General features: G+C 45.7%; 1 protein-coding gene across 2 annotated transcripts in view; it reads left to right on the top strand.

Moving 5' to 3' along the window:
• RST1 (ARM repeat superfamily protein) overlaps positions 1–24,220 on the top strand; it is a 230,421-nt gene that overhangs the window by 106,122 nt on the left and 100,079 nt on the right. For both annotated transcript variants that reach the window (XM_087378094.1, XM_087378093.1), the window contains exon 9: positions 12,946–13,021. In XM_087378094.1, the coding sequence (XP_087234220.1) occupies positions 12,946–13,021 (76 nt within the window). The remainder of the gene's footprint in view (positions 1–12,945; positions 13,022–24,220) is intronic.

The following is a 24,220-nucleotide window of genomic DNA, read 5'->3' as shown; positions in this document are numbered from 1 at the left end:
TTTGCCTCCCTTTGGTTGCAATTTCTTGCAGAAATTTGGGGCTTTTGTGTTAATTTGGCAGTGAACAAGCCATTTGAGGCAGTTTTGGACTCATTTTGAGTGACATTGCAGACATTGGCAAGTTTTGCAGTGTTATTTTGGCATTTTTGGGCATTTGCAAGATTTTTTGGGTGCATTCAGAGCCTTTGCTAGGCTAAGACAGCAAGCTGTATTTTGGTTTTCGACACCCAATCTCCTATATTTGGGGCTTTTGGACACTTTGCACGTATTTTACAGGCACACTTGGCTAAGATACCAGCGGGTTTATGCTTCTGCTTGTTGCATTCAGAGCCATTGATTGGCTGTGTTTTTTGGGAGTTAACAGCTTGCATTTCTATCCCAGTAGGGATTTTAGTGTGCACCTTCATTCCCAGAAAGGGAATTCTATTTTGTGCATTTGCTGCAATTTTTTGGTAGACATGGCCCAAAACAATCAGAATGACTATGTCTTTGGTGTCCTCTCGCAAGAGGACAAGTTGGATGGTACCAACTACTCTTTGTGGAGTTTTATGGTACGCAACATCTTAGTTAGCAGACATCTTTGGGATTATGTCAGTGGAGATGAAGCAAGGCCCCACCACTCCTATAGCTGGAGGCAGGGGTAGAGGTCAAAATGCAGCACAAGTAATTGGAGCAGTTGCTGCTCCAGTGGTCCCACAGCAGAGCAGAAAAGATGGGATTCTAGGGATGCACAAGCTTCCTTCCTGGGAAGAGAGAGCTATCTCATACACATATGGATGAGGGAGATTCCATTCAGAGATGATTACCACTACTTTGAATTCTCTTCTTGAGTCCTATCTTGGTTTCCACACCTCGCTGAATTTGTCATTGAAGGGGGGCAGCAATCCTATCTTTTCACGAGTTGGTAGGACTTCTGTTGCAGGAAGAGCAGACACGAAGAAATATGGTAACATGGGCTGGCGAGCATGCCATGCTTTCTAAGTTTAAGCCCAAGGGAAAAGGGCAGCAAAGGCAACATGCCAATCAGTCCGTACATCAGCATAAAGCTGATTCAGGACAGCCCTCTTATAAGGTTAAAGAAAAGAAGAGGGATTCAGGTATGGTTGTGCCAGATGCATCAGCTCCTCATGCACATGATGGGGGAGATGTTACAGCTAACTTTGTGGAAGAGCACTATGCTTTTTTGTCTTGCATTTCAGATTTTTCAATGGGTAGTTCAGATATCACAACCACTATTGAGGATGATCCTTATGCTCTCTTGACTTGCAGTGATGATCCTTCAAAGGATGCATGCTCTCTCAATGTCAATGAGTCACTAAATACTTGGTATTTTGATAGTGGTGCTTCCAAACACATCACTTCTAAGAAGAGTCTGTTTGCGTCGCTGCACCCTCCACCTACTAAAATGAAGGTGACTTGTGCGAATAATTCTTCTTATTCAGAGTGTGGAGTGGGGGATATCATCCTCACATCCATTGATGGCACATATTTCAGAATTTCAGATGTTCTCTCTGTGCCAGGTATAAAGATGAATTTGCTTTCAGTGTCCTCTCTCAATAGAGAAGGATTTTAGGTTATATTCAATGATCCTGAGTGTGCAGTCAGAGACAAAGAGAATGACTATGCTTTGATGTTGTTTGGTACTTTGTATCGAGGTCTTTTTCAGCTTGATATATATGAGAAAAGATCCGATCTTGCACAGTCTGTAAGCACTCCCATTGCTGCGATGCAGAATGCGGAGTTATGGCATACCAGGTATGGGCACATGAGCTATGGCAGCTTAATGACACTTTAGAAGCATGCTATGGTTGATGCATTGCCTCCCTTGGAGTCACCTCCTCCTCATGCATGTGAGGGTTGCATCCTTGGCAAGATGCATGGATTTCCTTTTAAGAAGGATGGTGCAGTAAGAGCTACTCGGAAATTACAGCTCATACACATTGATGTCTACGGTCCCATGAGGACACCTGCTTTTGGTGGTTATCTTTATTATGTTACATTCATAGATGATTTCACCGATTACACTTGGATCTATGGTCTTAAGGCAAAATCAGAAGTGTTTATGCAATTCAAACACTTTGTGGCTATGGTTGAAAATGAAACAGGACTCAAGGTGCAAACACTTTACACACATAGAGGGGGGGAGTATATGTCTCATGAGTTTGAAGCATTTTTGAAGGAGAAAGGCATCACGCATCAGCTTATATGAGGCTCACACCTCAGCAAAATGGTAAAGCTGAGCGCAAGAATCGCACTCTTATGGAGATGGATACTAGTAAAAAGTTGCCTCATAGGTTTTGTCTCGAAGGCCTCATGTGTGCAAACTATGTTTTGAATAGGGCTTCCACAAAGGCTTTGAAGACAATCACTCCCATAAGCCCACGTGCCTGTGGAGTTTTGATATAAGTTGTCAGATAAGGCACTTAAATGCATTTTCGTTGGGTACAGTGCACAAAGCAAAGGCTATCGTCTGTACAATCCAGCTTCTCGCAAGATTATTGTGAGTAGAGATGTTATATTTTCAGAAAGTTCAGCACATACACATGCTGAATTAACAATTCTCGCTTCTTCAGATGATGTTTTTGAGGGGATGCTTCCTATAGCAGTTGGTTCCCCACCTGAGGCTCATGCTGAAAATCAGAATTTACAGCAACCTCCTCTTCATCCGCATGCCCCGATTCAGCCACAGGCTGATTTTATACCTCCGCAGGGTGTGGATGAAGTTGTTAGGCAAGAGATTCAAGAGATACATGCAGCCAAAACAGTCCCGAATTGGTTGCTACAGACTCTCAGGGAGAGTAGGCTTGAGGCACCTTTGCGTGGCAGGACTCGTAGTGCAGTAAGGCACGCAGGGGGGGCTCTTTCAGTTGAGACAGCTTATGCAAATACTCTTCTTGATGAAGAAGAACCTGATTCCTTTGAAGAAGCAAAGGATAATGTGCATTGGATGCATGCCATGCACAATGAATTGCAGTCCATTGAGAAAAATCAGACTTGGGATGTTGTGGATTTGCCATCAGGTAAGCATGCCATTGGTACCAAGTGGGTTTTCAAAGTGAAAAGGAAGCCAGATGGGTCCATTGATAGGTACAAGGCAAACCTGGTTGCCAAAAGCTATGCACAGAAGATGGGCATAGATTATGAGGAGACTTTTGCTCCTGCATCACGGATGACCACCATAAGGTCAGTTATTGCCATGGCTGCAAATTTTGTTTGGAATGTCCATCAGTTGGACATAAAAACAACTTTCCTTAATGGGGACTTGCAGGAAGAGGTTTATGTCAAACAACCTCCTGGATTTGAAAATTTTGGCAATGCACTTCAGGTTTGCAAGCTAAACAAAGCTTTATATGGGCTGAAACAAGCCCCACGTGCATGGTATGTCAAGATTGATGCATTCCTGGCAAGTAAGGGGTTACATAATTGTAGGCCATCTTCTCCCTGTCGTATTGATGTCCTATGGGCCCTGGTATGTGCCGTGTAGGCATAGTTATAGGCACTTCAGTGTTTTAGTGCCTTTTATGCCACATAGGACATTTAGTCCTATGTGACACCTAGGACACTTAGTCCTAGGGTCTCTTTCATGGACTTCGTACTTGCTTTCTTTTCATTATTCTAGTGAGACAACTTTCAGCTTTGCTTGCAGTGTCCTTGTACTTTGCTTCTCTCCGTACTTTGACCCTACAGTGGTATTAGAGCCTTGCAAAGCTCCTGAGCCTTGCTTAGCTCCTTGCTCCAAGCTCCCACACCTGCCCATTCAGCTGCTTTGCCATTCAGCTTCCACATCTGCCGCTTTAGTCGTACACCTGCGCTACACTCCATCGTACAGCCGTACAGGTACACCTGCGCTACACTCCATCGTACAGCTGTACAGATGTGCCACTTCAATCACACAACTCCCTGCTGGTTTGCCATACATGTGGGCAGCTCCATCGTACAGCCCTGCGCTGTTTTGGTGAATGTGTGCGCAACTCCAGCCGTACAGTGTATGGAATCTTGTACCTGCATTGACATGCTTCTTCCCACACGTGCGCATTTTGTACTTGCTGGTTGCAGCTCCCACACGCGCGACCATACTTGCAAACAGCCCGCCCTTTCAAATTCGTCCGTACAATCAAGAACGCCATACAGTACAACGATCGTACTTTTGCACGTGCGCTTACTGTATCCACGTCTGTATCTGCAATTTGTTTTACGTACAGCCGTACAGTGGCTTTCCTTGCTTGGAGTACAAGGATCTCTTGCAGATCTTCTCTTTGCAGGTTTCGTGGTGCACAGGTTTTCTTTGCAGATTTCAAAGTGTGTAGGCGCATTTGGGATTTTGGCTGTGATTCAACCAGATTTTTGGGGCAGACTTGATCAGATTTGCATATCAATTTGGGGCTTTTGAAAAAATTGCAGATAAATCTGCAGATTTGGGGTTTTTCTTCAATTTGCTCCAATTTCTGCCCAATTTCTCCCCCAAATTTGGGGCTTTTGCATTTGGGCTACGATTTTGTAGGAGAAAAGGTATTGGCAGATTTGCAAGACATTGCAGGACATTTGGTCACATTTGCAAAGTTGCAGCTTAATTTGGCATATTTGCCCTCTCTTTGGCATATTTGCCCTCTTCAAGAATTGGGGCTTTTGCCAAAACTGACACTTACACTTGTGCAGTCATTTTGTGGACAGCAAGTCCTGTTTTTTGCAGTTGCAAGCCTTGAGGCTATTTTTTGGATCACTTGGTCAGTGCATTTTGACTTGTCCTATTTGCAACGGTTGGGAACAATCATGATTTATTTGGCATTCTTCGTGAAGACGATAAGTTGGATGGCACCAACTATCCAATGTGGTCTTATCTCATGAAACATATTCTTGTTGCAATAAATTTTCGAACATTGTTTCTGGGATTGATCTGAGGCCAGCCAATGCTGCAGTGGGTGCCCCTAATGCTGGTCCCTCTACAGGGGGGACTCCTCTTGATGCTTTATCCTCTAGCACCCCTATATGCTACTCCTCCAACTCAAGAACAAACAAGATGGGATGCAAGAGATACAAATGCACATTCCTGTATTGCGTTATCATGCAAGAGAATCATTATTCCATAGATCCGGTCATGTAGGACAGCAAAGGATGCTTGGGACAAATTGGCTTCTCTTTATGAGGCACGTGCTGCATTTTTTTTTTTTTCCAAAAAAGAGACTTCTATTAAGTAAGAAAGAAACCCGCTAGAGCAAGCTCTGTGCTAAAATACACCATGCTAAGCATGTAATAAAAAACACCTAAGAGGAATGAGGTAGAAAGAAACCAAGGCTAAGGCTGAAAATGCCATCTCAACCCTGTAGAAGTCTCAGCAAAGAAGGGAGAGTCTCTCTAATCTCTGAGAAAAGTAACTCTCCTGGAGGAGGCTGCTCGAGATGATCCCTGCATGGTCGCCCAAATGGCCATCAGAGTGTGTATCGTATCTGTCCAAGTATTGGCCAAGATCTGAGAAGGGTGAACCTGAGAACCCTCCAAAGCCTCAGTGCATCTGGCTCTCCAAATGTGCCATGCTACAATGCTAGCTAGGATCTCCCATGGAAAGTCGACCAAGGAGTGAGCAGCCCTGAAAAGAGTGGCCGGAACATCCTCGTGTTGCATATTTAAGAAGGCAATTGCAGGAAGTCAGCATGAATGAAGGTGACTCTATGGATGCATACTTGACAAAGGTCAAGGACATCATGGAACAACTTGCCAATATTGATGAGGTGGTGCCAAATTCTCAGCTTGTCAGTACCTCATTGAATGGGCTACCAGATATATATCAAGGGTTTGCTATAACTCTTCGACTAGTGGCCATGGGTAATCCAGACCACTACTCCTTTGATCAATTGGTCACTTTGCTTTTGCAAAAGGAGCAGAGACGTGCCAATAGACATGGCACTATAGCTGATCATGCCTTTGCCTCGCAGCAGAGAGGAAAAGGAAAGGCACCCAAGCCCATGGGTAAGCCTAAAATCACTAATGGCAGTTCTTCAAATGCCTCCAAAAGTTCAGCTCAGCCAAAGAAAAAGAGATGCAACTACTGTAAAAAGCCAGGTCATGATATTTCAGAATGCCATAAGCGCATTGCTTCGGAGAAGAAAAAGGCAGGAATGCCCGTTAATGCCTCACATGCAGTTGAATCCAATGCACCGGCAGATGCTTCACATACACATGCTGTCCAGGAAGAGTGGGGATGGGCTGTCCATTGTTCTTTTGATCCCTCCAAAGTTGATGCATTCTTTTCTGCAAATGATGCTCAGTCTTGGTATTTTGATAGTGGTGCTTCCAAGCACATCACATCTTGCAAGCAGTTGTTTCAATTTTTGGCTGATGCACCTCCAAGGGGGACAGTTACTTGTGCAAACAATGCCTCCTATGCTGTCAAAGGCATTGGTAATGTGCAGCTCACATCAGTTTCAGGCCATCTAGATAGGGGGAGTGAGTATATGTCAAAGGAGTTTGATGCATTCTTGGCTTCCAGAGGCATTGTTCACTCATGCACTACTCCTTATACTCCTCAGCAAAATCCAGTGGCAGAAAGAAAAAATAGAACCACTGTTGAAATGGCAAGATGCATGCTTAAAGGAAAGTCTTTGCCCAATAAATTTTGGCTTGATGCAGTTATGTGTGCCAATTATGTGCTGAATAGATCACCAACAAAGGCATTGAAGACAATCACTCCTTACGAGGCATGGAAAGGCAGGAAGCCCTCACTTTCACACATGCTTGTTTTTGGGTCACTTGCTTATGTACATGTGCCATCTCAGCTGAGAACAAAGCTTGAAGACAAGGCAATCAAATGCATATTTATTGGTTACAGCCAGGAGAGCAGAGGGTATCAGTTGTTTCAACCAAATACTGATGTCATCTTTGCTGAACATTCAGCTTCTCCTCTTGTGGATTGCAAGGCAAAGCCAGAGATTGATGTGTTTGATGCTTTTGACAGCTTGGTACCTCTTTTCCCATCAGGGGGGGATTTTAACCAGCAACCTGAGCCACTTTCAGGCCCTTCCACAAGCAATGATCAGCCCCCTTTACATGCTGATTTGCAACCTCCTCTTCCAGCACAAACTGATCCTACTATTCATGATGCAGTGATTGAAGAAAGGGCTGTTAATAGACAGCAAAAATCAGTTCCAAAATGGCTTCTTGATACCTTAAGGGACAGCAAACAAGATCAGCCTCTTGCTGCCGGTACAAGATCAGCCAACCGTCAGATGCATGGTCACTTTCTTGAGGTAGCACTTCTTGCTACAGTATGCAATGAAGAGCCCTTGTTCCACAAAGATGCTTTTGATAGCAAGCAGTGGATGGATGCTATGCGAGCTGAGCTCAAGTCTATTGAGAAAAATGACACATGGGAATTGGTAGATCTTCCCCCTGGTAAGAATGCCATTGGTACACGGTGGGTCTACAAATTGAAAAGGAAATCTGCAAGGCACAAAGTCTTATGACTTGATGTTTCCGAGGGGGGGTGACTTGCAGATGCATGCTTACAGTGATTTAGATTGGGCTGGAGACTATGATACCAGGCAATCCACTAGTGGTAATTGTTTCTTTTTGGGCAAAGCTTGCATTTCTTGACTGAGCAAGAAGCAATCTACAGTGGCTACTTCCTCACGTGAAGCTGAGTACAGGGTAGCTTTCACAGTGACAGTTGAATGTGTTTGGCTGCGACGTTTGTTCGCTGATCTTCGTCTCTTATTGGAGGGTCCTTCTCCAATTCTCATTGATAGTCAGAGTGCTATAGCAGTGGCAAAGAATCCTGTGTTTCATGCTCACATGAAACACATTGAGGTTCATTATCATTTTGTCAGAGAGAAGTTGCATGCAGGGGAGATCAGTATGATCTATGTGTCAACACATGACAATGTTGCAGACATCTTTATCAAAGCACTTCCACGTGAGAAGTTTGAGGCATTTTGCAGTGCCCTAAATTTATCTCCTTTTGGTGATTGATCACTACCCGTGTACACCACATTGGCACTGCAGGGGGGTGTTAGAATTATTATAATATTCTAGGCAGTGGCCAATGTATTGTAATAAGTAGGTATGGGGCACTTTTCCCTCATTGAGGTTTTCCCCCTTAACCACAGTCCTAACTACCGTTTGTGGATAGGATAGGGTTTTGTCACTTAGACAAAACCCCTCAATTCTCTTTTGTATTCACTTCATTTCACTCCACTATTGAGTACACTTAGGTTTGGCTCACTCTCTCTCTTGCTCATCCTCCATTCTGCTCACAATTCCTTGAGCAGAGATCCCCATCACTCCTCACAGGCACTTAGATCAAGTACACGTACGCACGCACACTATATGACATTCCACACTAGCTTGCTCCCGACCCTCGCTCTCACCTTGTCCAACCTCCGGCACTCTTTTCACCAAGGGTGGTAGATGCAGTAATGAAGCTTCATAATGGCTGAGCGAAGAATCTAGAGGGGTTATGCACTGAGCTCATTGCATACCTTATTGACATCCTAGCCCTAATCTTAGCAAAGCTCTTCAATGAGACAGTCTGTGTTGGATTTTTACACATTTGGACTCTTAATACCATTGCACCCATTCACAAAGCAGGGGATTCCATTAGCCCAGAAAACTACAGGACCATCATGATCGGACATGTCATGTCACAGAAGTGCAAGGACTTAGAGTGGAGGGGCAAGCCGTCTTCTAACAGGACCATGGGACCATGGATTACATACTTAACACTTATCGAGGAGGCCATGGGACAAAGATAGATGGTCCATTGATGCTTTGTGGATTTTCGCAAAGCCTTTGATATAGTACCGAGGGCTTGCCTTCTTAGACGATTATTGGAGTTGGTGTACGGCGAGGAGATCATATGGGCTTATGGCACTCTATGAGAGGGTTTCGGGAAGATATCCGGACAGCAACTGGATGGATAGAGGAGATCTTGAGCACTATTGGGGTTGGACAAGGGTGCCCACTTTCACCAACCCTATTTGGCCCGTAGTTACCAGGGAACGGCGTTCTGTCTTTCTAGAACGTGGGAACGCCATTCCCAGGTGGATGGTAGTGCGGGAACGTTTGGGAACACCTAGGAACGTTCCTAGAAGTGGAAACGCTTGGGAAACGTTCCCAAACGTTTCAGGAACGTGGCCAGAACACGTTCCGGTCTGGGTCTCTGGCGTTCCTGGTGTAGGGCTGCACGGGAGTGTAGTTTTGGTGCCAACGGGGGGCTTTAAGCCCTCTCCAACCACTCTCCACCCCCTTCCACTCAGCCACTCAGCGTCTCAGCCCCCTCTCTCAAACACTCTGCCCACTCAGCCCCCTCTCTAAGCTGTCATCCACTCAGCCCCCTCTTAGCCCACTAAGCCTCCTCTCTCGAGGCCTCAAGGCTCAGCCCTTTCCACTATCTTCTAAGCTACTTTTCTTGTATTTTGCATATAATGTGCTCTAGCCTCTATGATCTATTGTAATCTGCAATTCTCTAGCTTAAAGCTTTAAAGTTTATGCATATTGCCCATTGCACAATGCACATTGCAATTTTCGTTGATGTATATTTTTAGTTTTCTAAGGATTTTTGTGTTTGTAAAAGTCTAAAGCTGAAATGGAAAGCTTAGAGCTGCTGCATCTGGTTATTCTTAGGATATTTTGGTACGTTTCCATGTGATTTGATGAGGCGTCATATGACGTGACATTCCCATTCTTGCTCCCTTGTTCCCTCTCCCTGATACGTTCCTGGTCCGACTCCCCACATTCCCAAAACATTCCTGTTCCCTGGTAACTATGATTTGGCCTCTACATAGACGATATTGAGGCTTTATGGAGAGGTTTGGGGGGCTCAATGCTCTACCGTTGCTGGTTCCTTGGTTCAGATCTTGTTGTGTGCAGATGACATTGTGTTATTATCCTCTTCTACAGATGGCCTCCAGAGACACTTTGATGCATTACAGTCATTTTGTGAGTCGCATGATTTAAAGCCCAAACTTGGTAAGACCAAGGTCATGATCTTGAACACATCGCAAACAGCTATGCACATAGAGCAGTTCACTTTCGATGGATCACCAGTTGAGATTGTCTCATCATACACTTTTTTCCCACAGAGAGAAAAAATAAACGATCATACAAGTTGGCAAATACCATAAAGGTGCCAACTGTGAAAATCAATGAAAAATAAATGCTGGTTGTCGGAAAGACACTCCTGCTCCCAGAGATCCCAGCTCATTGCCTAGGGATTCTCTGTAATAGGGGCTAACAACCAGGGTGGCAGACTATACAACCATCTGATCCCTCTCAGGGTGATGTGGTAGAAAACACCTGTAGGCCAAGCCTTGCAAAAACATTCCCGCCGTGCAATGGTAGCTCGAGAACCTAGAGAGCCTCGCTCCCAAATGGCGCGAAGTGTGAAGATGATATCCTGCTAGATGGCTACCAAGGTGGCCGACGGTGGAACATGGTGCTGGCCCATAACCCAGGCCCATAACCCAGCTGCAGTGAGCAACCCATATGTTGCATGCTGTGATGCTGGCTACTGTCTCCCACACGCTGTCATCCTTCGAAGGAAGAGTTCGATGACCAGTGGGAGGGGTGGCCTCATGAAGCTCAATGCTGTGAATGCACAGGCCATGAATCACGTATGCTGGGGAGACCACGTCAATGGGAAAGGCATGGCCACCCCTTGACAACCAAGCATCCATCCTCCTCCTGTCGAATCAGGAGCCTCATCCCTGTGAGTCTTGCCGACTGAGACCTCAGAAAATACCCTAGGGCCTCGGCCACAAAAAGGGACAAGGGGGCATCCTTGCCGAACCGAGTGGGAAAGCGAAAAGGCCATTCGCCAATAAGTATCTGGCTCGAACTACCTGCATAGAGGGCTGAGACACCCCTGATCGAGCGATCGAAAAGCCAAGCTTTTGCATGGTGCCCTCCAAGAAAGACGACTCCACTCTGTCATAGGCCTTCTCCAAATTCAAAAGCAAAATCGCGAGAGGTTGAGACTCCTCTATGGCCCAATCCAGTGCCTCCCAGAAAGTAAAGATGTTGTCCAGGATGCTACGCTCTTGGACAAAACCTGTCTGCGTGTCATGGATGATGTCCACTAGGTGAGGGCGATGCCGCAAGCTCAAGACCTTGGCCAAGATCTTGTACACAATGCATCTGTTACTTTGACAGGGGTTGCAGAGGGTAGTGGTTGGGTGGACAGTGGACTTCCTCTTAATCCAGGAGCATATGTTTTCAGCCACAGATGTTTGACGTCGGCACCTCCTTCCAGGGAGACGCCCTAATGTGTGGTCCCCCGCGGTTGGCAGGAGTGGGGGGGTTTGCATTTCGGTGTCCCAGTCCGTTGGGGCGGATGCATTCATTGAGGATCTCTATTGGGCAATTTCAGGTTTCATCACATCGACTCCTCTTTGAGAGTGGGTGAGCTGAAGGAGTATCTAGAGAGAGATGCATATGTATCTTGTGTGATCTACAAGAGATCAAGTCAGAGGAGCATTTCATCTTCAGTGCCCTGGGTACTACGATATTCGAGGCCACTACTATTGTATCTTCAGAGGTAGCTTTGGGCTCCTCTCTCACTTGCTTTCTTACCTAAATTAGACGTGCCTGGTCGCCTTTATTCATGAGACAATGAGCGCTTGCTAGAATCACAAAGACAGAGACATGAGACACAGGGAGATTCATCTCAGAGTATGATGACAGAGTTCTTCTAGCTAGACCACACATATCACCACACAACGGGGGGTCCACACAGATCATGTTTGGAGACATCCCTTCCATGTTCAGGATCGGGGCACGACCGACACGGGTTATTGTGGCCTTGTTAGATGCAAAGCTACTGCAAGGAGACCATTGCATTGGCAGATAGCCGCCACCTCCCTTTTAGGGGGCCTTTAGCACCAGCTGTATTAGACCAGACTTGGCATCGGATTTGATGTGATATGATGATGATGATGATGATGATATGACTATGTAGTACTGATGATGATTTTTATGACTATGTGGCTCTTAGCATTTAGCATGGGTCATGATGCTCGTTCTAGTGGCTCCACCCCTTTCAGCTTGTTGTACCAGGTTTCTCATAGTCTCATAGACCCATCGGTCTTCTAAAGGCTCCAATAAACTTTCTTTCTTTCTTTTGCTCTCTCATGTACACGTGCACCCGCATGCGCACATGTCATGTGCACCGGCATGCGCACATGTATGACTATGTAGTACTGATGATGATTTTTATGATTATGTGGCTCTTAGCATTTAGCATGGGTCATGATGCTCGTTCTAGTAGCTCCACCCCTTTCAGCTTGTTGTACCAGGTTTCTCATAGTCTCATAGACCCATCGGTCTTTTGAAGACTCCAATAAACTTTCTTTCTTTCTTTCTCTCTCTCATGTACATGTGCACCCGCATGCGCACATGCACACACACACACGCCTCCCCTCCCCCTTCTTAAGGCTGTGAATGCACTAGAAGGCAGAGTTGACTTTGGTTAGAGAATCCGAGAAATGATCCCAATAAAATTGCGGGACAGTAGACAGAGAAATTGCCAGCATATTATTATCACTTTTGATGTCCTAGTGATCTTCAAAACGGATAATATATCTCCAGGGGCATACTATTAAGGATCCTGAAAGTTGCAACAGCAACTATAATCTTGGATGCCATCCCAAGCATTAGTCTGGACTGCCAGTAGGGTGCACAAGGAATTGTAAAATGAAGGCTTCCTATGGGTAGCTCCACCAATAGCTTCATGTTGGAGGGACGAAGTGAAGCCACAGGCTCTCAGGCTGTAACAGAGTGCATACTTTCTTTTCTACTTGTATGTGCTGTACATCGAATTCAAAACACTAAAAAATAAATATGTATTCCGAGTTTTGTTTAGGTTTTTTGAGCCATTGTATATAGTGAAAGTTTTGTTCCTGAAACATAAAGATAGTGTACTTGCATAAAAATAGTTTCCTTGTCCATCCCTTGCAGAGTCCTTCAAGCAACAGCAATTCGTTTACTTTGCAAGACATGGGAGGCATCAGAGAAAGTTTTTCCTTACCTTAAGGTATATTTGGTTGTCTTTTTTACCGTTGTTTCGAACATGGTTGCTTATAGGTGTTTTATATTTAGAAATTTCTATTTTTCCTGTTTTGGATAAGCTATTACATCTTCCATCTATGAGTTGGAATATGTGTAATAAATAAAGAGGCTAAAGGGAAGAGATCAATACAATAAGGATGTGCTTGGAAGGGTTCATGTAGTCGGACAAGCATAATAAAAATTATGCTCTCAAATACATAGCTACAATCAATTCTAATGTACTCATCTCAAGCAGAGATTATCTGCGAACTTCAGAATAATTCACACACATGGAGAGGAAGAAGATTAACAGGTAGATCTGAATATATGCTGCTGAAATAGACTGAAGTAGAAGCTCTACATTACAAGTAGCCATGCTCCAAAGCACGTTCCTGAAATGGGAAGGGTGATGGACAAGTGATGCGTATAAAGGCTGCACTATGATTGATTCTCAAGCAATGGAAGCTCAAAATGAACAAAAAACGAGAATTGCTGCAAAATTGGGTGGAGGCTCAAGAGGGAGCCAATATAACAGAATCCTAGGTCTAACTGCCTTAACTGTCCTAAGTGGTAACTAGGTCTACAAGGCACATACCGAGGAATGAGTGGCTCCTATGGATAATCCATAGAATGGCCTGCAAACCCCCCTCCATGGTATGGGCTGAAGTATCCTGGATACATCTCAGAATACCTGAGTATCTAGTGTCATGGTTGCACATGTTCATCCTGCAGGGATATAGGAACCTGACTGTACAAAGTACAACAGATCAAGTCACAAAAGGTACTAAGCTTCAAACTTAGGTCGAGGTAGAGCCTTCGTAAAAAGATCTGCCAAGTTGTCTTCAGTGGGAACATAAGACAATTGAATATCACCTGCCGATAAGATGTCTCTGACATAGTGATAGTGAACCTCAATATGCTTTGTGGGAGCATGGAAAACTGGATTCCGTGCAACAGCCAAAGCACTGTGACTATCAGTGAAGATGACGGTAGGAGTAGTCTGACATGCATGAAGATATACAAGTAACTTCCGGAGCCAAACACACTCCACTGTAGCTGTAAAAGCTGCTCTGTATTAGCTTCATAGCTAGAAGGAGCAACTGTAGTCTGCTTCTTGCTGAACCAAGAGAGGAATGAAGTACCAAGCAGGAAACAGTTGCCACTATGTGACACATGGGTGTTCGAACAGCCAGCCCAATTACTATCATTGAATCCATGCATAACAAGTGAAGAATCAGCCTTATAAAGCAAGCTAAAAGGCTGAGTGCCTTTGAGATACCTGAAGACACGCTTCACGGCTTGCCAATGGTGCATAGAGGGGCTGTGCATATATTTGCTCAACTATGAGAGAACATATTGAAGATAGTGTCTTGTATGGCATAAGTAAATCAAACAACCACTTGCTTCCTAATAGAGAGTGACATCACATGCACCGCTGTCATCCTCAGAAGAGAAATGAAAACCAGGCTCTAATGGTGTGGATACTAGCTTGCAATCCTCAAACTGAAAACGCTGCAAAAACTGTCCAATAAACTTGGATTGTGACATCAAAATGCCCCCGTCAGTGCTAGCAAATTGAATGCAAGATTAGACATAGCAAATTTCTTCTGCAAGTCAAGCTTAAAAGCTGCAATTTTCTCAGTATGTGTCCGAGTCACAAGCATGTCATCCACATAGAGCACTAAAATTAGCAAATCTGTCCCACTCTTGCGGATGTAAAGGGGAGCCTCAGTAGGGCTGTTCTAAAACACAAGTGTAAGCAAATGAGTGTGTATCCTAGAATACCAAGCCCGGGGTTCCTGCTTCAATCCATAGACGGTTTTCTTCAAGCGGCATACCTTGCTTTCAGAACCTTCAACCTCAAAGCCAGGAGATTGGGAAACATAGACCTCTTCCTGCAAATGCCCATGAAGAAAAGCTGTCTTGATATGAAGCTGATGTACCTCCCAATGAAATTGGGCGGCAAAGGCAACAACAATGCAAATAGTAGTGATCCTAGAAGTGGGGGCAAAAGTCTCCTCAGTCAATGCCTTGCTGCTAAGCATAGCCCTGCGCAACACTGAACCATCGGCTTTTTGTTTAATCTTATAAACCCACTTAGTTCCAAGGGCATTCTTGCTAGGAGGCAAGCCACATAACTCCCAAGTGTTATTCTGATAGATAGAATCCAATTCAGCTTGCATAGCCTTCAACCAACAATCATTATGGTTGGACCAAGAGTTCGAGAATTGGACTTGTTGCTCTCGGTTGAGCCGTTGCCCGCTTGGTTGCTCCCGCTGCCCGTCTCTACCATGTGCTCCTCCCTTCATCCTTACTCCTCCTCCTCCCCGCCATCTCCTCCTCCCCTGCCATCTCCTCCTCCTCCCCCGCCATCTCCTCCTCCACCGCCTTCTTGTCTCGGCCGTCTCCTCCCCCACCGTCCCCTCCTTCACTGTCTCCTCCCCTGCCATCTCCTCCCTCATCATCTCCTTCTCCCCCATCTCCTCCTCCACCATCTCTGCCTCCTTCTCCCCGTCGTCTCCCGCCTCCCCTCCCCATCATCTCCTGCCTCTCGTCCCCGCTTTCATCGCCTCCTCCTCCCCACCATCTCCACCATCCCCTGCCTCCCCCCCGCCTCATCCCTGCCTCCTTTCCTATCTCCTCCCTCCTTCCTTCAACCTGTCTTCTCCCGCCTCCCCCTTGCCTCGTCTTCGCCTCCTCCCTCACCACCTCTCCGCCTCACCTTGCCCCCTCTTCACCTCCTTCCGTGTCCCATCTTCTAGGTGGCTTCTCTTTTTCTTTCCCTTCTTGGCAACGGGAGTTTTCGTGATTGTTCAGAGAAAGAAAATCTTGGTAGTGACCCTTGGTCTAGCTAGAGGGGCTCTATGGTAGCACCCTCGAATTCCACAGCCGTTAAAGTCCTTTCTTCAGCTGACAAGCAACTGGTGCAGCAAGCAGTTTAGCCCCTCCAGGACAAGGCGATCGTGGGCAAAATTGTGGGCTTGACACCCACAAGGAGACAGGTGAGAGAGTAGATTCAAGAGAGCTTGGCACTAGAGGGTGACCACATTCAGGAGGTCACCATCTACGGAAGAGGTGTCTTCCTCATCACTCCCCCGCTACTGCCTTGACACTGGTTTAGAGCCCCATCCTCCTTGGTCCTCATATGGTGTACCTCTTCCCTTGGTACCACGGCTTTACAATGGAGGACATGGACGTGACACACCATGTTCCCTGATTCCCAGTTATGTTCTGCTTCTCGGGGCTCCCAAAGGAATACATAGCCATCCTCCCCTCCATTGGTCGAGCGTTTGGCACGGTGTTAGAGTCCCCGCGAGAATCGACAACATCAGTGGTAGCGACGATGGGGTCCCCAAGATCAAATTGGTGGTTGAGAGCCCAACGTCCCTCCCAGAGTTGATCCTGCTCGAGACCCTCGGGGGGGGTACACTTTGCCAAGGAGTGGAGATTTTTGGATTACCAGGCTAGTGCCTTTGTTGCAGGCAGATGGGTCATTTAGCCAAAGACTACCCTCGCAGCCAAGGCCGGGCTTCTCCCCCGGGCTTCTCCCCACCCACCTCCGTAGGGCAAGCAGAGTGAGTAGGCCATAGATCAGCCCTCCTCAGATAGGAGCAGTAGGAGTCTCAGACCCCCTGGGTGACATCTTCAGATGGGGACTGGACCCAAGTAAAAAGAAAAAGAAACCAAGCAAACTGGCTTGAAAGCGCCGCGGTAGCGAGCTAAATGCAGGGAGAGAGAGGATGTAGTTCGAGAGGCACCTGCGAAGGAGCAGTTGCAGGAGCCCATAATTGGAGACCCCACCCCCCAAGCGACAGGGGCTACTATTCAGCTAGATGATCCTCCTGTGGATGGAGGTCCAACGTCCGCAATCACCCTTCTATCAGCAACGAGCCTCAGTAGCTCCTGACATGGTGGAAGCTGCAGAGGTTAGCCTGAGAGCGATTGAGGAGGAGCGGATCCAAAGCCCGGGTGAGCCTGATCAGCAGGGTGGGCCTATGGTTGCCCCTGCCTCCCTCCCCCACCGGATCCCTCTCCCTCTCCACTCCCTCCCCTCCCTCCCGAGCTCCCTCCGCCCCCTCCTCCCCCCCTTGCCCCTCGTGCTATGGTCATCCACACCACCCGCCGTCCCCCTCCCTCCGCCTCCCCCCCTCCCCCTCCCCCCCCCTCACCCTCCGTAGCAAGCTCTCCAGCCTCCCCTCCTTTCCTTAGACAGTGTGTCAAGGAGCCAACAAGGGACCTTTTTGGGCTCCTATATTTCAGCTCTCTCTTGGTCAAGGGCTTGTGCACAATGTCCTGATCAAGCTGAGGCATATCAGGCTGTAAATGGCACTGAATATCATGCTACACATGTGGTTGCAAATGACCAACAGACGTAGGAGGAGCATTCTCAGATCTGACATCGACATGAGCATCTGACGGAAACAAAGGCATCGAGCTGTCAAAGAGATCTAGCGCATCAAAAACGGGCTGTTTTTGACAATCCAGCAAAGGCATAGAGGAGGATTCATCAAATACAACATTCCTTTTGACAAAACACTTGCCCGTGCGGGGCTGATAGAGCTTATAGCCCTTGGTCTATGAGCTATACCCAATACAAATGCATTTGACAGTTGTGTCATCCAACTTTGTGCGTGTATGAGAAGGCACATGTGCATATGCCAAGCATCCAAAAGTCCTCATGTGAGAAATCCTGGGCTTGTGACCTGTCCAAGCCTCATAAGGTGTGATGGTCTTCAATGCCTTGGTGGGACATTAATTCAAAATGTAATTTGCACACATAACAGCATCCAACCACAACTTGTTAGGCAAATGCTTGCCTTTCATTATACACCTGGCCATCTCCATGATTGATCTATTCTTGCGGTCAGCCATGGGATTGTGCTGAGGAGTGTAAGGCATAGTGCATTGATGATGTATGTCACTTGAGGCAAACAAATCAACAAATTCCTTTGACATATATTCACCCCCCTTGTCTATATTAATGCGAGCATTTTCAGCCCACTCTCATTCCCAAGGCAATGAAATGCCTGAAGCATGCAAAAACTTCAGATTTAGATTTCAAAGCAAAAATCCATGTATACCTGGTGAAGTCATGAGTGAATGTGACAAAATAATGGAATCCCCCAAGAGCTGCAACTCGCATGGGTCTACACACATCACTTTGAACCAAATAAAGCTTGCGTGAGCCACCAACTCTCCCATCCTTGGGAAATGCAGAATGGTGCATCTTACCAAGCAAGCAAGGTTCACAAACATTGTTTGAAGGCATATGCATTTTTGGAAGATCAACAACCATACCATCCTTATGTAGCTTCACCAAAGCCCCAACGTTGAGGTGTCTAAACCTCTCATGCCACAAATGGGTATCTGCAATGGTAGAAGAATCAATAGCATAGGCATCTGCATCTGCAAGTCTAGCATCATCCAAGCATCTGTCATAGGAATCAACTCTATATAGCCCCCTCTAGTCAATGTCCCAGTAACCAGCATGGTAAAGGCATGTGTAGCATCATAAACCGCACACCGAACACCATCAAAGAGAACCTGATAGCCACAAGTAGCTATGGCTGAAATAGAGATGAGGTTCTTGCGAATGCCTGGAACATAAAGCACATTCTTTAGAGTGACTAGACCACCAGGAATAGTTGTAATAGCAAGTAATGTCTTTCACTGTATATGATGCATTATTGGCATGTGAATGTCCCCCCTTAGATGCATGCTCAAGTGAGCTGAATAACTTCCTGCAGGAAGTAATGTGCTTGCTAGCTGCACTATCAAAGAATTAGGCATCAGATTCATCAGAAACTGTCATGCAGGTATCATGAACATCATGAACATCAAGGAGAAGGAACTATTTCATTTCATGGCTCAAGGAGAAGGAACTATTTCATTTCATGGCACAATGCTACTTGCCTAAAAAATATATCTTAGTGCCCACAATTGTATATATTTTTTCTTTGAGAGGTGTTTAAGGTGCCTTTCATTTTAGCAATACAAGTAAATATGTCTAGGCTTCATTTTCTTGAAAGAATTCTGAAACAAGAATAACCGCAGAGCAGCCAACTATCCATTAGATTGGGATTAAGGAAGACACTAAAATTTTGATAAGCATAATGGTTTTAAAGGTAAAATACAAGTCTTGAATCTTTTACAAATATGTCAGTAAACACTTGTCGGCTACTCATGCTTCTTCTCACACTGCTAGTGTGTAGAGAAAAACTCTCTACGTAGAGTGACTTTCCTTGTTTTCTTTTACCTTGGGATTTCAAGGGTCACTAAAGGTAAACGAGAGAGTTGGGTTTTCCCAAAGCCCAATGCAGGTCTTGAGCAAAATTAGCTAACTCATGTCGATCATTTGGACTAGGAGAACCACATACTGCAAGACCAGACTCTTTCTTCTTCTTCTCAGATGCAATTCTCTTCTTGCATTCAGAAATGCCATGCCCAAGTTTCCTACAATAGTGCATCTTTTCTTCTTCTTCTTCCGTGCCAAAGAAGAAACATCATGGGAGTGACCAACATGTGAATGAGGGGGTTTACCATTTGAAACCTTGCCTTTACCTTTGTTTTTATGCTGGGCAACAAAGGCTTGATCACTACCCAGCGGTTTGCACGACGTTGTTCCTCCTGAAGTTAGAGGGCAACCAGCTGGTCAAAGGAACAATGGTTGGCATTGCCACCTGCAACCGACCTCAACGTAGTAGCAAAGCCTTGATAAGAGTCAGGCATCCCATTAAGGGTATTAGAAACAAGGTGAGAATCAGGCACCACCTCATCAATGTTAGCCAATTGCTCTTTCAAATCCTTCACACTTGTAAGATGGGCATCGATATCACCACCCTCTTCAAGCTTCAAGTCCTTCAATTGCTTGCGCAGATAGGCAACCCTCGCCTCATTCTGCATCTGATATAAGGATGCAAGTTGATCCCACGCTTGCTTTGCTGTCTTGTAAGACCGGATATGAGGGATAATAACCCTTTTAAATAAAAGAGCAATCAAGGCATGTGCTTTGGCATCACGACCATCCCACTAAATCTGCTCATGTGTAGGAGGCAAAGTACTTATAGTAGAAGATGCAACTGCTCCAGAAGTAGCATTAGACCCATCGTCAAATGAGCCTGAAGCAGTACCTGTAGTACCATAGGCAGCGGCTGTAGCACGAGAAGCAACATTATGTGTAGGCCTAACCTCAGCGTCGGAAACAATGTTCCACGAATTGTTAGCAACCAAAACATGCCCCATTATGTATGCCCAAATGGGTTGATTTGTGCCATCAAGCTTGTCCTTAGCCCCAAGCATCCCAAACAAATTTTCCTTGCTGCTAGTCATGGTGCTGAAATTCAAGGCAAATGCACCAACTGGCAAGGCAAATGAGAGAAGGGCAACCTCTCAAAATCAAAAGGCAAAACGTTGCTCAAGCTTCAAAGCTTTTCACTTCAAAAGACTCTGTTGTCTCAAGGTGAACCTGTTGGAAAAATTCCCCAAAAGGCAACACGGGGTCTTTCCAAAATGCAAATAAAGCAAAGAAAGGGCTAATTTGGAGTACATGGAAAGAACCAATGCAAGAAAGGCTTACCCAACAATGTAGCTCGAAAAGATAGCAGGGAAAAGGCTCCAAATGTGAGCAAAGGGTTTCACCATTGAGGAAGAGGTGAAAAAGACAGCAAATGGATGCCAAGAGAAGACTAGAAATGAGATTTACAGCAAGAGAAAGTGCTCCCATGAGAGGAGAGCACTTGTAGATGAGAGGAAGGTGATCCAATGGAGGGGAACTCGCAGCCCGAGGCAAGGGAAAGCCAAATGAAGAGGAATGGGCTCAAGGAGGGACGTCCGGATCACTTCAGTAGTAAGAGATTCCAAAAGAAGGCTGGAAATGAGATTTACAGCAAGAGAAAGTGCTCCCACGAGGAGGAGAGCACTTGGACATGAGAGGAAGGTGATCCAATGGGGGGGAACTCGCAGCCCGAGGCAAGGGAAAGCCAAATGAAGAGGAATGCGCTCAAGGAGGGACCTCCAGATCACTTCAGCAATCTCCAAATGTCTTCAACAGCCAGCACGCAGCACAAGAAAGCAAGGAAACACTTTCGAAACATTGGCAAGAGCCTCGAGGAAAGTTTGGAAGGTAATCAATGCACCGAATCTGCTTGAAAACTGTCCGTAATAAATGTGAGTGCAAAAGGCCTGTACAGATTTTGGACTGGTCCGTACAGTCATTAATGGGCTGTACGGACTCCGTACAGCATTAAATATCCTGACTGCAGGTCCATACAGCTCCCGAGATGCATTAAATGCTGGCGCAATCTGTCTGTACAGGCTTTAATCCATCCGTACAGCAGTCGTATTGTTGTACGGAATCCGTACAACAGCAGAAATTCACGTGTGAACCGATTTCAGTAGAAAACACTTTGAAATGCAGCAAAAATGTGCCTCTAGCAGGTGCTCCAAAATGCGATCTTCACGCGTCAAATGCATAGTTTTTGCAACATAAGTGCTTGGAGAGGCCTCAAACTCTCACAGGTGCAAACCAGCAAACCATAAGAAACGAGAGGTCCAGGGGCTGCCAAACAGCTTCCAATGGCTGTAGGAATGAATCCCCCACCTGGCTTTGATACCACTGTAGGCTATGGCAAGCAATGGAAGGTCAGAATGAAGGAGAGGAGACAAACAACGAGATATTGTAATGAATTGCGGCGAAACTGAGTGCAGGCTCAAGAAGGAGCCAATATAACAAAACCCTAGGGCTAAGTGACCTATTTAGACTAAGTGTCCTAACTGTCGTAAGTGGTACACGTACTAACTGTACCAATTGACCTAACTGACTGTAACTAGGCCTACAAGGCACATATGGAGGAATAAGGGGCATCTATGGATAGCCCATAGAATGGCCTACAAAGGTGAGAAGTATTTGGGTGGGGAAGGGAGTAAAACATCCACCTTATATAGCCCATGAGATGGTTGTAGTCAGGCTGACTAGTCCTAGTGCGAAACTGACCAACAACAGAAAGAAAAGAACTAATTCAATGAGCTGAATGGGTGGAGCCTCTAAATGGGCATCCATTATAATAGGCTAGATGAACTTTCTATTTAGAAGAACATGTCTTGTGAATTTCTAGATGTCCCGCACTTGGACTATTATGTCACTTATAAAAGTTAGTGCCCATAGTCTTTATTATCCAGAACACAAAGTCTACCTTATAGAGTAGATAATCTTCTACTATGGTACTTTTTCTATTTCTATTTTTGCTCTATACTGACTATAGATGCTTCACCAACCATAACACTTTATCTTTCAAAATGTTGCTACTTTTACCAACTCTTGTTAGTGCCCATAGTCTTTATTATCCAGAAAACAAAGTCTACCTTATAGAGTAGACAATCTTCTACTATGGTACTTTTTCGATTTCTATCCTTGCTCTATACCGACTATAGATGCTTCACCAACCATAATACTTCATCTTCGAAAATGTTGCTACTTTTACCAACTCTTGTTGTTGCACCACCCCCACAGGCTCTCCGCCCCCTCTAATAGCTCCCCCACCGCCTTCTAGCTCTTTCAGCCGTCTCATAGCCTCTTTGCCTCCTCCTAGCCCTTCTGTCCTCTCACCACCTCGCTCTATATGCACTCCTTGGCAGCTTCCTTGGGGCCTCCGGGAACTTACGTATTAGCTGGTTTTTCGTGGTCCTAGAGACCTGTTGATGTGTCATGGACATTGATAGACTTTCTTCCTCCTCTCTCCCAGCAGCTCCGCCATGTCGTTGTTGCCCTGTCCCTTTCCTACTGTTACATGTCCTTTTCTAGCATCTTTGCCTTATTGCTGTCCCTTTACCCCCTTCTTGCCGTTTGTTGTTGTGCCATTTCTACCAACAGCTCTACCTTGCTGCTTCTCCCTCCACCAGTATCCACCTCCTTACTGGTTGTCTTGTCCAAATCTTTTGTAGGCTTTTCTCTCTCTTTCTTGGCCCCCATGCTATAGGCAAGGCAAATACGCCTCATGAGAATGACAAAGAGAAGGGGAGAGGGAAGGTTTCTAACATTACAAAGGACCTACTCATTGCATTGATATTCTAAAGAAGGTAGCTGACCTTCGGCAATAGGTAGATATGATCCTAGGAAGTAGTAAAGTTGTGGAAGAGCGCATAGGCACGATGGAGTTTGCCATCGAGGAGTCCTCCAAGTGGGTGGATGTAGTCAGATGAGAGCTTGCAAAGGCAGTCATTTCAGCCACTCTAATTGAGCAGCAATAGAGAACAAACAACACTCTCAACATTAAAGTTTGTGGGATTCATCGCACCCCCTCTGTTGTGATAGATGCCACCACTTTTGTGACATCCACCTTCAGGATACAAGAGTAGGGGATTGAGGGGTCCTAGCTTGTAGGGCATGACCCCAACAGAGACCAGCCCTTGGGGATATGCCTTAGAGGGAGATACCCAGACTCGACTAGTTGCACTGCGCACACCCACAACTCTTTCGGCGTATCCATAGGTCCGTTGTAGGTAGAGAACAATGAACCCTCTTATATCTAGTGGGTAGTGATTTGGAAGGGATTACTATTGACTGATCTAGTTTTGAATAATCTTTGTAGGGGATAATCATATCACAGTCTAAAGCTGGAGGGGGCCATGCAATCTTACTTGGCAACAACCCTTTGCATTCAACACAGTGATCCAATTGTCTTCAGGTGGTTTCGAGATTGAAGCGTCAAAAATCAGGCTACTTCATGTGGTGGTGATTGATCCTGCCCTTCGCATCAAGTTCTCTTCCATTAATCGTGATGAGAGTCTTTAGGTTGTTTTGTTGCCACGCTTCATTGGCTGGCTGTTAGTGGAGACTTATGTTAGAGTTTTTGTAATAATGCAACAAAGAAACTTGCTGCAAAAGATCTGCCAAGTCTGGAAGTTGCTTGGAAGCTCCAAACTGCTTGGAAAAGTGCGATTTTGGTAGGCACCTGGCTTGGAAAGCTCCTGAAAGAAGAGCGAATCAGATTTAGGCTTCTGGGAAGGCATGAACAATAAGCATGCAGCAAAAACGAGCTGGCCAAATGTGGCTCCTGGAGTTATTCTTAGCGAAAGGGATTTTTACCCCTCTCTAACCTGCAGATCCTTTACCTTGGCCCATGGAATTAATTGCATTGAAGTGCCCTTTACAGATTTAATCAGTTTGAGGCCAGTTCAGTCACCGTAA

Source organism: Dipteris shenzhenensis, chromosome 8 (genome assembly GCF_047967505.1).
Source record: "Dipteris shenzhenensis isolate YYH24624 ecotype China chromosome 8, Dip_SZ_1.0, whole genome shotgun sequence".
Lineage (NCBI taxonomy): Eukaryota > Viridiplantae > Streptophyta > Polypodiopsida > Gleicheniales > Dipteridaceae > Dipteris > Dipteris shenzhenensis.
The sequence above is the reverse complement of the archived record's forward strand: the minus strand, read 5'-3'. Positions and strand labels throughout refer to the sequence as shown.